Source organism: Lycium ferocissimum, chromosome 8, assembly GCF_029784015.1.
Source record: "Lycium ferocissimum isolate CSIRO_LF1 chromosome 8, AGI_CSIRO_Lferr_CH_V1, whole genome shotgun sequence".
Classification (NCBI taxonomy): Eukaryota; Viridiplantae; Streptophyta; class Magnoliopsida; order Solanales; family Solanaceae; genus Lycium; species Lycium ferocissimum.
This window is the reverse complement of record NC_081349.1, coordinates 54,672,936-54,685,601: the sequence shown is the minus strand read 5'-3', so window position 1 is coordinate 54,685,601 and position 12,666 is coordinate 54,672,936. Positions and strand designations below refer to the sequence as shown.

The window sequence follows — 12,666 nt, the reverse complement described above, 5'->3', positions numbered from 1 at the left end:
TCCCAATTCGGACCCAGCTTCCCCTCGTAAGGGTTTTTGGTGTGCAGAGTAACCTTCCGGAGGACCAAGTCCCTGACTTGGAAGTGTCGAAGATTTTCCCTTTGATTGTAGTACCTTCCCATCCGTTACTTTTGTGCTGCCAAGCGGACCAACGCCGTTTCACGAAGTTCATCCGTTAAGTCGAGACTCACGAACATAGCCTCGTCATTTGATTCTTTCGTGGCATACTGGAATCTCAAATCAGCTCCCCAACTTCGACAGGAATCAAAGCCTCCACACCATAAACTAATGAGAATGGTGTTTCACCGGTGCTCGACCTCGACGTCGTTTTATAAGCCCAGAGTACTTTCAGTAAAACTTCTTTCCACCTACTCTTGGACTCATCCAACCATTCTTTAGGTTCTGAATGATTATTTTGTTTGTTGACTCCGCTTACCCTTTCGCGCTTGGATGATACGGAGTTGACATTATCTTTTTGATTTTCAAACCTTCGAGGAAATCATTGACTTTATTGCCTATGAACTGCCGTCCGTTGTCGAAGATATGATTTCGGTGTTGAATACTCGAATCGATGATGATATAGTCCCACATAAAGTTAATGACCTTCTTTTCTCTCGACCTTTTCTCGCTTCAACCCACTTAGAAAAATAGTCAGTCATTAATAGTATGAAACGAACCTTACCCGGTGCCCAAGGTAATGGGTCGATAATGTCCATCCCCCTCTTCATGAATGGCCATGCAGATAATACTGGATGTAACGATTCACCTAGTTGGTGTATCATCGAAGCGTGCCTTTGGCACCCGTCATACTTCCGAAAAAAGTTCTTTGCATCCTTTTCCATATGATCCCAATAATATCCGACCCTAATCAAATTTCAAACCAACTGCTCTGCTCCAGAGTGGTTTCCACAGGTCCCTTCATGGACCTCGCGCATGAAGTATTTAGTTTATCCGGGCCCTAAACATCTGGACAAAGGGCCGTAAAACGATCTTCGATACAATTTGCCTCCGACTAAGCAATATCTTGCCGCTTTGGTCCGAAGAGCCCTAGATTCCTTAGGATCTGTGGGCAATTTTTTGTCCTTTAAATAATAAATAAACTTGTTGCGCCAGTCCCAAGTCAAGCTAGTTGTGTTTACCTCTGCATGGCTGCTTTCTACCGCAGAGTTCGTTAGTTGAACAACTGTACCCGAATTAAATTTCTCCGCTCCTAGTGACGAGCCCAAGTTGGTCAATGCATCAGCTTCAGTGTTCTGCTCCCTAGGCACGTGTTGCATGGTCCATTCTTTGAATCGATGTAAACCCACTTGGATTTTCTCTAAGTATTTTTGCAGTCTTTCGTCTTCACTTCGAAGATCCCGTTTACTTGATTAACAATAAAAAATGAATCACATTTTGCTTCGATGATTTTGGCTCCCAAGCTTCTAGCCAGCTCTAAACCTGCAATCATAGCTTTATACTCGGCTTCATTGTTAGTCAACTTTAGAGTTCTTATGGATTGTCGGATAATATCGCCCGCATGCGCTTTAAGCACTATTCTAAGTCTGGACTCTTTCACGTTCGATGCTCCGTCCGCGTGTAGGGTTCAGATCCTCGAAGTTTTTCCCGAGGTTAATAAAAGCTTTTTTTCTACCTCGGGAACCGTTGCGGGTGTAAAATCTGCCACCAATTCTTCTAAGATTTGATACTTTATAGTCGTTCTATGTTTATAATCGATGTCATAACCACTGATCTTAACGACCCATTTTGCTAATCTACCGAATAGCTCCGATTTATGCATAACATTTTTTAATGGATATATGGTCACTATGCATATAGGGTGGTATTGAAAATAAGGTTTTAATTTCGTACGTGCTTGAAAAGCTAAAGCCAATTTTTCTAATAGATAATGTTTCTCCGCACCCCCCAAAGTTTTGCTTACATAATAAATTGGAAATTGCGTACCTTCCTCTTCTCGAACCAAAACTCCATTTACCGCACTGCCAGGTACATATACAACTGCTCATCCGCCTTCGGGGTGTGCAGCAAATATGGGCTCGACAAGTACTGCTTTAATTCTTCCAAGGCTTGTTGACATTCCGAGGTCCGGACGAATTTGTTCTTCTTCTTTAGCAAAGAAAAGAACCGATGATTTTTATCCGAAGATCGTAGGATAAATCTGCTCAGGGCTGCAATCCTTCCGGTTAACCTTTGTACTCACTTCACGTTGTCGACTACTTTCATGTCTTTGATGGCCTTGATTTTGTCCGAGTTAATCTCATTTCCCCAATTTGACACCATGAAACCCAAGAATTTGCCCGAACCTACCCTGAAGGGCACTTTTCAGGGTTTAGCTTTATGTTGTATTTGCCAGAATATCGAATGTTTCCTGCAAATACTTTAAATGGTCCTCTGTTTCCAGGGACTTAACTAGCATACATCAATATAAACTTCCATCATTTTCCCTATATGTCCTTCGAACATTCGATTAACTAGGCGTTGGTAAGTTGCTCCGGCGTTTTTTAGTCCGAATGGCATTACGTTATAACAGTAAGTCCCATATCTAGTTATGAAAGAATTTTTCTCTTGATCCTCCAGGTTCATCCGAATTTGGTTGTACCCGGAGTAGGCGTCGAGGAAACTTAACATTTCATGCCCTGCCATTGTATCGATCATTCGATCGATGTTAGGCAAAGGAAAGGAATCCTTCAATCATGCTTTGTTCAAATCTTTATAATCTACGCATATTCTGAATTTATTACCTTTTTTAGGTACGACTACTACGTTAGCTAACCAGTTCGGGTATTTAAGTTCCCGTATGGAGCCTATTTTTAGTAGCTTTGTTACCTTCTCTTTGACGAATTTATGTTTGACCTCGGCCATTGGTCTTCGTTTCTGCTTCACCGGGGTGAAATTCTGATCAAGACTCAGCCTGTACGTCATCACCTCCGGTGGAATACCTCTCATGTCTAAGTGGGACCATGCAAAACAATCGATGTTAGCTTGAAGAAAATTCAATTAATTTATGTTCGAGCCTCCGGTCAACCCCCGCGCCTGTGTATACCTTTCTTCGGTAGGTGAACGAACAGGATAACTTGTTCCAATTCTTCCACAGTTGATTTAGTCGCGTCCGATTCATGTAGTAGCACGAACGATCTTAGAACGTTGAAGTCATCTTCCTCGAAGTCCATCTTCTCCTCATTTTCAGGCCTGGCTGGGTCCGAGTCCTGTGATTGCTATTTAGTACCTTTACCACTGCTCGGGTTTTCAGTATCCCTGGGTACGGATGACTTTGGTTCAGGAACTGCTTCTTCGACCGCAAACATTTCTTTTACTGTCGGTTGTCCTCCATGGATAGTTTTTATTCCATCCGGAGTTGGAAACTTCAGCATCTGATGTAAAGTTGAGGGCACTGCCCTCATGTTATGTACCCACAGTCTGTCGATCAAAGCATTATACCTCATTTTGCCATCAATGACATAGAATTTTGTATGTTGAACAATCCCGACAGTGTTCACCGGTAGAGTGATCTCTCCCTTGGTAGTTTCACATGTCCTGTTAAACCCATTGAAGACCCGGGCTGCCGGCATAATTTGGTCAAACAAACCTAGTCAAGTCTACCACTTTCCAAAGGAATGACGTTAGCCGAGCTACCTGGATCAATCAAAATACGCTTAACCTGAGATTTATTTATAAGGACAGAAATTACCAAAACATCATTGTGAGCTTGAATGATGCCCTCCGCGTCGTCGTTGCTGAAGGAAATGAACCCTTCCGGTACATAATATTTGGTTCTCTTTTCCCGAGTGATCGAGACCTTTGTTTTCTTCATCGTTGAACCTCGGGAAACTTGTACTCCTCCGATCATCATGTCGGTCACGTGCTGAGGTTCTGCCGGTTCAGCTTTCTTATTCGATTCCCTACTTTTGTAATGACCTTTTGCTCAGTCAGTTAAAAAGTCGCGCAAATTACCGTTCTTCAATAATAGGGCAACTTCGTCCCGCTTGTCGGCAATCCTCAGTTCGGTGACCATGAATCTCGTGGTAGTCGCACACTGCATTCGGATCCTGTTGGGCGAGGTCAGTCTTATGTGGTCTCGGCCATCTTGCGTCCTTAAAGTGCCCAATAGCAGAAACAATAGTAGCGGCATCGACATTGAAGTTGTACTCGGATAACCTCGGGCTCTCCCCGGTGTCAGATGTCCCAACGGGCTTGTTCCTGAATTGCAAGACCCTGGTACCTGAGCCGCGATCATTTTGTCTGTCATTTCTTACCAAATTATGGTTGTGACCAATTCTTCCTCTATCCGTCCTAAAGCTGGACCTATTAGGCTGGCCGTAAGGCCGATACCGGTCCTTTGATGGTTTCAACTCTGTTTTCATCACTCTTTTTAGCCTCTCCGTGTTTTTGTTTCGGCTTGCCGAACCTGAGGGAAACTCGAGCTGATCATCTTCGACTCGAATTTTGAATTCGTACCTGTTGTGGACATCGGCCCATGTCACTGCTTCATACTCCAACAAATTCTCCTTTAGTTTGAACGAGATGGCAGAGCTACGAGGATTGAGTCCCTTAGTGAAAGCTTGGGCCGCCCACTCATCCGGAACTAGGGGTAACAACATTTTTTGCTTCTGAAACCTTGTCACGAATTCTCGGAGTAATTCGTTATCCTTTTGGGCTATTCTGAATATGTCAGCCTTCCTCGCTTGGACCTTTCGAGCCCCAGCATGGGCCTTCACAAAAGCATCTGCAAGCATCTCAAAAGAGTTAATAGACTGTTCGGGTAGCATACTATACCATGTCATTTCCCTTTTGGAGGACCGAATCAACTTTGTCTTCTTCGAGATCATTGTCGTTTATGGCGCAGGTATAAGAAGTCACGTGTTCTTGCGGATCAGTTGTTCCGTCGTACTTAGGTATATCCGACATCTTACATCTCTTTGGGATTAACTTCGAGGCTGCACTAGTAGGAAAGGCCTCCGGATATAGCGTTTGGAATTTGGCCAGGGATAAAATTGGTGGGGCCTCGGGGATCTGGTCCACCCGAGAGTTGTAGTTTTCTACCTTTTTCTCGTTGGTGTCGATCCGTTTGGCCAACGCCTCGAGCATTTTCAAGACCTCGGATGAACCATTAGAACCGAACCCATTGCAATTGTCACTCACTCTGTCACCTCCACGGACCGGCTCATTGATTTGGGCCTCTGCTGTTGCTGGGCCGTTGTTCTTCTTTTAGAGTTGGACTATGGCCGCCTGTTGTTCCTGCAACATATTAAAAATCAAACGTAAGTTAATCTCTTCCCTCGCTCCATCGGGTGTGTTTAGCACCGAAGCCCTATCAACGGGCTGGGTGCCATTATCGATAGCATCATTGGAATTGACGACGTTTGGATCGACGGGGAGGCCGCATTGCCAGGGGATCAACAGGGGGTAGGTCATTTGTTGGCACCCCGTTGGTGGGGTTCTCGTCATGGTAACTTGAATCATCATTTTTCAAGTGGATTGACTGGCTAAGATTTGACATGCTGAAGCAACCCTGAATTTACAAAGACCATTAGAACAACTGAAGGTAGGGTTGTCCGACTATTCGAACCCAAGCCGGCGCTATATACCAACCCTCTTATTTTTGCTCTGATCTTCCGTCGACGGATACAAACACTTTGTTCCGGTTTTACACCGTATACAAAACCTTTTGCCTTTTATTCCAGTCTCATTCATTGGATTGCAGACCTAATACATAGATAAAACTCTATATAAACTTAAACTTCACATCAAACAAATATCGCCTGTTAATAATAATAGTAATTATTTTGATCTAATTAGCGCGCGCTCTCTCTCGGTTGGATATTCGCATATGTACATTTAAGTTCATTTTTGCTACTAGATCTATTTATTTAGTAACATTTGTAGGGCAAAATTGTTGACATCATTATTACTCCCTATTTCAATTTATATTCCTTTATTTCTTTGTTGTTCGTCCCAGAAAGAATGATACGATTTTTAACTTTAAAAAGTTAATTTTATGTATACTTCATATTTTATCCTTAAAGCGAAACTTTTATAATCATACAATTAGTATGACATGTTTAAAGCTAGCTACAAGTTTCAAAAAGTTTTATAACCGCACAAATGTTATGAAATGTTTTAAAATCATAAATTTTAAAAGTTCTCGTTCATTTTTTAAATTTTGTATCTATTTAAATTATGTCATATAAATTGAAACGGAGAAGTATAGTGTTTGGTAATTGGACCATGATTGCTAAAGAGTGTCGAATACTTTAAACATCGATACCAACGACTTAATTATAAGCATAAGATTGCTGAAAAAAGCAGTGGAATTTAATTACATATTGTAAGAAATAATTTGAATCTTTTTGCTTGATCCAATGTCTTTTCTGCTACTATACAGAAAACCGAGAAAGAAAAAAGTATGCACCAGATCATAAGGTAGTCATCAATATCAGACTGACACTTAAAATATGAATTAACCTAATTTAATTTAAACTTACGTACTGTTGTCTCAGTCCATTTTATCACTATAATATTGCTACTCAGTGTAAACTCACATTTGATTAGCGATAAATTCTAGGAATTTAATATGATATGATAAGGATGTACGTGTTGCTTTCAACTTAGAAATGGTACATTAAAATTCAGGTTGCCTTGTGTCCTTAATAGTTGATCGGAAAATTCGGTTGGGTTGTCCATGATTAGTTCATCGGTAGTACTAGGGGTGTACAAAAGAAATGACTACCAAACCGATAAACCGAGTCAAACCGAGAAAAAAACCCGACTAGTGATTTGGTTTGACTTGGTTTGGTGTTAAAAAAAAAAACCCGATCATAATTGGTTTGGTTTGGTTTTAGCTAAAAAAAAGTCAAACCGAACCAAACCAACCCGACATTACATGTATTCAGTTTTTAAAATATTTATTTGTAATGTAATTTATAAATATTACTTAAATTTTTTCGTAATTTTTTTATCTATTATCATATTATTCAAGTTTGAACTTAGAATTTTGAATGTCAATAAGTTTTATATCCTATGGATGTTAGTAACTCAAATAAAGTCCAAACCAAAACCAACTCAACACTAATGCACAAAAGAAATTCAATCTACCACTAAGAATGACAATAATGTTGGATATTTATTCTTTAGTTTTGTATAATTGGTTTAGGGAGTGAAAATGTATAGCTTAAGTTTTTTTTCTTTGTCATGTAACTAATACTTGTTAGCTATACTTATTTTAGATGACTTAGTATTTTTAGATTATGGTCATTTTCTTTATGGCTTATTAATTAGCAATATCTATTTTAACCGATTTTATTATCTTTTCTTGAATATTTAATACAATGTCATCACTCTTATCACATTTTATGTTATTTTCTTAAGAAACACCTTAATTATATAGTTGTATCTTACTAGGACTAAAGAAATATTTAAAGTAAAAGTGTATATGTTTTGTATCAAGACTATTCCCGAAAAAGAAAAAAAACCGAGAAAACCGAATAACCCGAGAAAATCCAAGGTTGAAAAACCCGAATTTTATTGGTTTGGTTTGGTGTATAAATTTTAAAACCCGACGCAATTGGTTTAGTTTGGTATTTAAAAAATTCAAACCAACCCGGTCCATATACACCCCTAGGTAGTACCACTTCCAAAAACACAAACAAAGCACTCCAAACCACCACCAAGTTTTAGGGTAGTATATTTTTAATTTTGTTTCGACTACAGGAGTAAAATCAAGTAAGAATATAAATTTGATCTGTGTATTTTCATAATCGTTTAAATTTTAAAACTAAACTAAAACAAATATTACTGTTCTTGTGGCTTTAGTTCAGATTTTCTTTATGATTTAACCAAAATAAATTAGGAATGTAAGAGGGTTTACGAGGTTAAAAAAATACTACCATAAAGTGACATAGATGGTTATGTACTATGTTGGTGGTGATGGTACACGCGGCAAAGTGTTATTGTTATATCCCGTATTTTGTATCTTGGGATAATCCGAGTTAATCATAATAAGTTAAGGACAAGGTTGTAATTTCTTCTGATTTTGTTAAAAGTGCATAAGTTGCATATTCATCTTCTTATTGGTATGGAGTGTTAAGGGTAATGTTATATCCCGTATTTTGTACATTGGGACAATCCGGGTTAACCATGATAAGTTAGGGACAAAACTATTCCGGGATACAAAGTCGAGACTTTTGACCTTCGATTTTGTTTTGAGACATAAGTTGTTCATGAATTTGTTGGCATGGAACATTTAGAAAAATTTGGGACTAAAAGTGAAATAATGAAAAGTTGGCAATTCATAAAAATTGGCCATGTGGCTTGGAAATGATCCCCACACATTTTGTGGCCAAATTTAATTGGTCTAACCCATGTGTGGGCCATGGGACACTTGTATTACTTATATAAGAGAGCAAAAGATGACTAATAAGTCATCTTCATATCATTCCACACTTAGAGAAAAATCAAGAACCTTGGATGAAAAATAAAGGGCCATTCGGCCAAGAGGGCAAAATTGGAGGTCCAAAAATTGATCATGGAAAATTATTTAGTTTCTCTACTGATTGGAAGGTCCTAAACAACATGAAGTGGTTGTTGGAGCAAACAAATCCCTTGTTCATGCAATTCTCAACCCTAGCTAAGTTGAAGAACAAAGTGGAAAAGGGTAAGTTTTAATCCTCTTTTCATATGTTATGCATTGTTTGTGTATGTTGTGGAGTGTGGAAATGAATGAAATTCATGAAAGTGTGGTGTTGATGTTGTGGCCGTGTGTTGTGTTGTGGCCGTGTGTATGTTATGTTATGTATGATGGATTAATTTTATTTAGCATGTTTGATTGTTGTAGTGTGTTAAGATGAATGAAAATCATGAAGTTGGTAGGTTGGGGTGGTGGCCGAATATGGCCACCCTTGAGTGGTTAAGAATGAATTGATTCGGTTTGGTATTTTGGTTGTCGTCGTTATGGATTTTATGATTAAAATGAGAGTTTAATGATTCAAGTGGATGTTGTAATTGTTGCGGGCTGATTTGGAAGCTAATGTGATTTTAACATAGTTTCTTGAATTTATGAGAATGATGTTGTTAACATGCGGATTATTGGTGTAGTTCATGAATTTGGAAGAAAGAAATGTGTTGTTGATGTTCCTATGGAAATTGGAAGGTTTCGGATTTTGGGTATGTTGGTTGAGTCGTTTAAATGTTGTGCGAATCGTTTGAAGCATTTTTGAATTTTGTTTGAATAGTTTCGGATTAGTATTTGAACGTACAAGCCTTGATGTTGGCTTGATCATATGTGGTTAATTGAATATAAATGGAATGTCGTCGAATTATGTAGAAATGAGTTATTGACGTTAGAATGCATTCGAATTGATTATTGATGTTGTGGGTATGGTTGTTGGTATTGTTGTTAAAGATTTGGCCGAGTTAAATTCTCGGGGTTGTTGAGTTTACAAAGTCTTGCCAAATTTCTTCGTAAAATGAAATGCTAACTTAGAATTGGATTTCTAAGCGCTTATGACTAATGTTTGGTGCCAAATGATGTTATTGTAGATTTTGAGAAGTCGAGACTTGAATTCGAATTAGCTTAGGAAGCGGACAAGGTATGTAAAGCTTACCTTTCCTTCTTTTGGCATGTCTTAGATATGGTTAAGCTACGATACGTTACGAGCCTTGGGGGTAATTCTATTCTTAAAGTCCGAGCATGTTTACGATGCTTATTTGCTTCTTGATGTTGGCATCCTTATATGGTCAAGCCATGGTTTATATGTCTTTGTATGATTGGTTTTCAAAGGTTGCATAAAAAGTTTTGTTTTCAAAAGGGTTTTGTAACTACGAACGTCCGTAACTTTCACAGACAGAACCGGATGGCTTTGGTATGCTCATAAATGATTCTATAACGTATGATGACTTTAATTTTCATAGGCGGGCCCGGGGTGGGTTGACGCTCGTCCGTGGGTCCCGCGACTTTCCTTTGTACAGTGCTAACGACTTTTTGAAAGAACTTCATATGACTACCTTTCCGACCCCCGAGTATGATTATATATTTATTTGTTGAGTCTGAAATGATGATTCGTATGCTTATGATTCCGATACGTAACTATGGTTTCTGAAGTTCGATTTGATATGTTCCCGAGTGATATTCGGAAGAAAATCTATTTGACCATTGTTTTGGCTTATAAATGATGGTTCTTTTGATTAACCTATTAAGTCTTTGAAAATGTTTTAAACTCGTATTTGGTTACTCATGATTCTCGCTGTGCGTTCGTAGTTACATTTGTCGCCAAGTCCCGAGCAGTTATGTTATCGTGCGCACTATGCTTTATTCGAAAGATGATGTGTCCGCACGCCGAGCCCCTTTCGGCCGGCATCGTGTATATATCCTACGTTATATGTTATATGTATGGATTCTGGAATATGATCAGTTGGAATCAGGGCCGGTGGTCGGGCAAACCCAATGGTGGGGCAAACCCAGTGGTGAGGCAAAATTTCACATTGGTTTAGGCCAATCCCACATTGGTTTAGGCCAATCCCACATCGGTTAATGGCATCTCATATGATCGATCATGATGTTATGATGTGTTATGGTATGTATATGATGATCATGATGTTATGATGTGTTACGGTATGTATATGAGGATCATGATGTTATGATGTGTTACGGTATGTATATGATGATCATTTACTTATGTCACTCAGTCCCATTGTGGGCCGGATATGATACATAACGTTGATATGTATGATCTGTATTTCGGGAGTAAGTATTTTGGCATTCTGATTATTATATTTGTCTTCTGTACCGCTTATGTATGATTTGTACTTGGATGCAAGCACCTTGGTATTCGCTGTGTGCACTTTCGTACTCCCGACTTCGGTTATGACTTCGTTTTACGTACTTCTCGCTTTTGCATACTCGGCACGTATTTCGTATCGACCCGCTTTCTTCGGGAGGCTGCGTTTCGTGCCGCGCGGTACCCGGATGAGTAGGTGATGTTAGCGAAGATGTTCCATTTGGTTCGGGCGAGCTCCATTTCCTCCGAGTCTTCCGAGTCGGAAGTGCTTTTGTATGATATACGAAGTTATGGTAGAGACTTTGCGAGATTAATGTCATGTGTATGATATGTCGGTTTTGTAAGCGGCTATGTAAGCCGATGTATTATTATGCATTGTGTTATGAACTTCATATGTTTACAGATTTCATACGATCTTTAGTTTTATTTGATTTGACAAAGATGAAAGGCATGTTTGTTTTCGGAAAACAAAAAAAATTTCATTATGTGCTTATGTCATGTTTTGCGGGCCCAGTATGATTATGAGTATTACGAAAGTCAGCGGGTTCGCTCGGCCCTAGGTAAGGGTCGGGTGTCCATCACACCCTATCGGATTAAGGGTGTGACAGTTATTGACTTTGGGTGGTGGTGTGGAAGAAGAAATTGTGTTAGTTGGCATGCCATATAACTATAATTGATGGGGTTAACGGAGAAAAGATAAATTTGAACTATTTATATAACGTTAGAACAAATATGAATTGATAGTATACTGAAGGATAATATTAAATATTTTTTAATAATTGATGGGCAAATAGGATCCTTTTCCCTACCGATGACTAGTAATCGCATTCTTATTTTTTCTTTTTTAGGGGAAATGGAAAAAGAAATTACGGGAAATCAAACATTCGCCAACAAGGTGAAGTTCAGATAGCTAACCAACTTCGCTACTAAGATCCCTACAGTAATCACATACTTAATAAATAAGACGAGCAAATTAATAACGTACGGCTTTCCATTAAATAAGAAGTAATTATACATGAGAACAACAGCAGCTGTGTTCATTATCAAAGTACTTTCGCTCAATCGCTCTCACCTTCCATGCTTTAGTAAGTTTCAACCAAATTTGTTTGCATCCAGAAGGGAAATAAATAAAGGAACACATCTACTTGTAATTAATGCTTGAAAGTAAGACACAACAAAGGAACACATCTACTTGTAATTAATGCTTGAAAGTAAGAGACACAATTGGATATTTCGATTCAAGAATAGCTACATCTGCCAACCACATATCATGAACCGAATTAGCAATTAAATGGTATCCGGACTCGATTTCGTTTTAGGTTTTCAAAAAAAAAAAAATGTAGTTTTTCATACAAATTGCGGAGTGCAATTATTTAATTTATTTTGAATGTAAAATTTTAGAGAAATTAATTTGCCAACTTTTTCTTGAAAATTTACATTCTGAGTTGTCTTTAATTCTCAACCGTCGTTCTTTTTAGGTCGCAAATGGCTCCGAAGGCCTATAAGTATTAATTTTACTTTGTTTGTGTATAATTTTGCGAAGAAAGTAAGCAACAAAGGGTTACCCAAACATAAACAAATAAATAAAAATTACTCCCTTTGTCCCAATTTCTTTTATATTTTTCGCTTTTCGAGAGTCAAACTTTTTTATTTTGACCTGTGTTTGAAAATAGAATCTCTAAATTTTTCCAAATAAAATTTACATATCTGGAAACTACGTAAAAATTACTATAAGTCATCATAATTAATTATTTAAAATATTTAAAAAAACATATGAAAAATTTATGGTCAATGAATAACTCGTTTCACTCTCGAAAATCAAAAAGTATCAAACAAATTGGAACGGATGGATTACTCCAAACGACAAAGAAAGGGAGAAGCGGGAGAAGAAAAA

The 12,666-nt window shown here is 38.4% G+C and overlaps 1 protein-coding gene across 1 annotated transcript; it reads right to left on the bottom strand.

Annotated features, from left to right (window-relative positions):
* Window positions 1-3,215: 3,215 nt before the first annotated feature.
* On the bottom strand, window positions 3,216-3,569 carry LOC132066488 (uncharacterized). Its single transcript, XM_059459793.1, has one exon. The coding sequence runs from the start codon at window positions 3,567-3,569 to the stop codon at window positions 3,216-3,218; it is 354 nt and encodes a 117-aa protein (XP_059315776.1).
* Window positions 3,570-12,666: the final 9,097 nt, after the last annotated feature.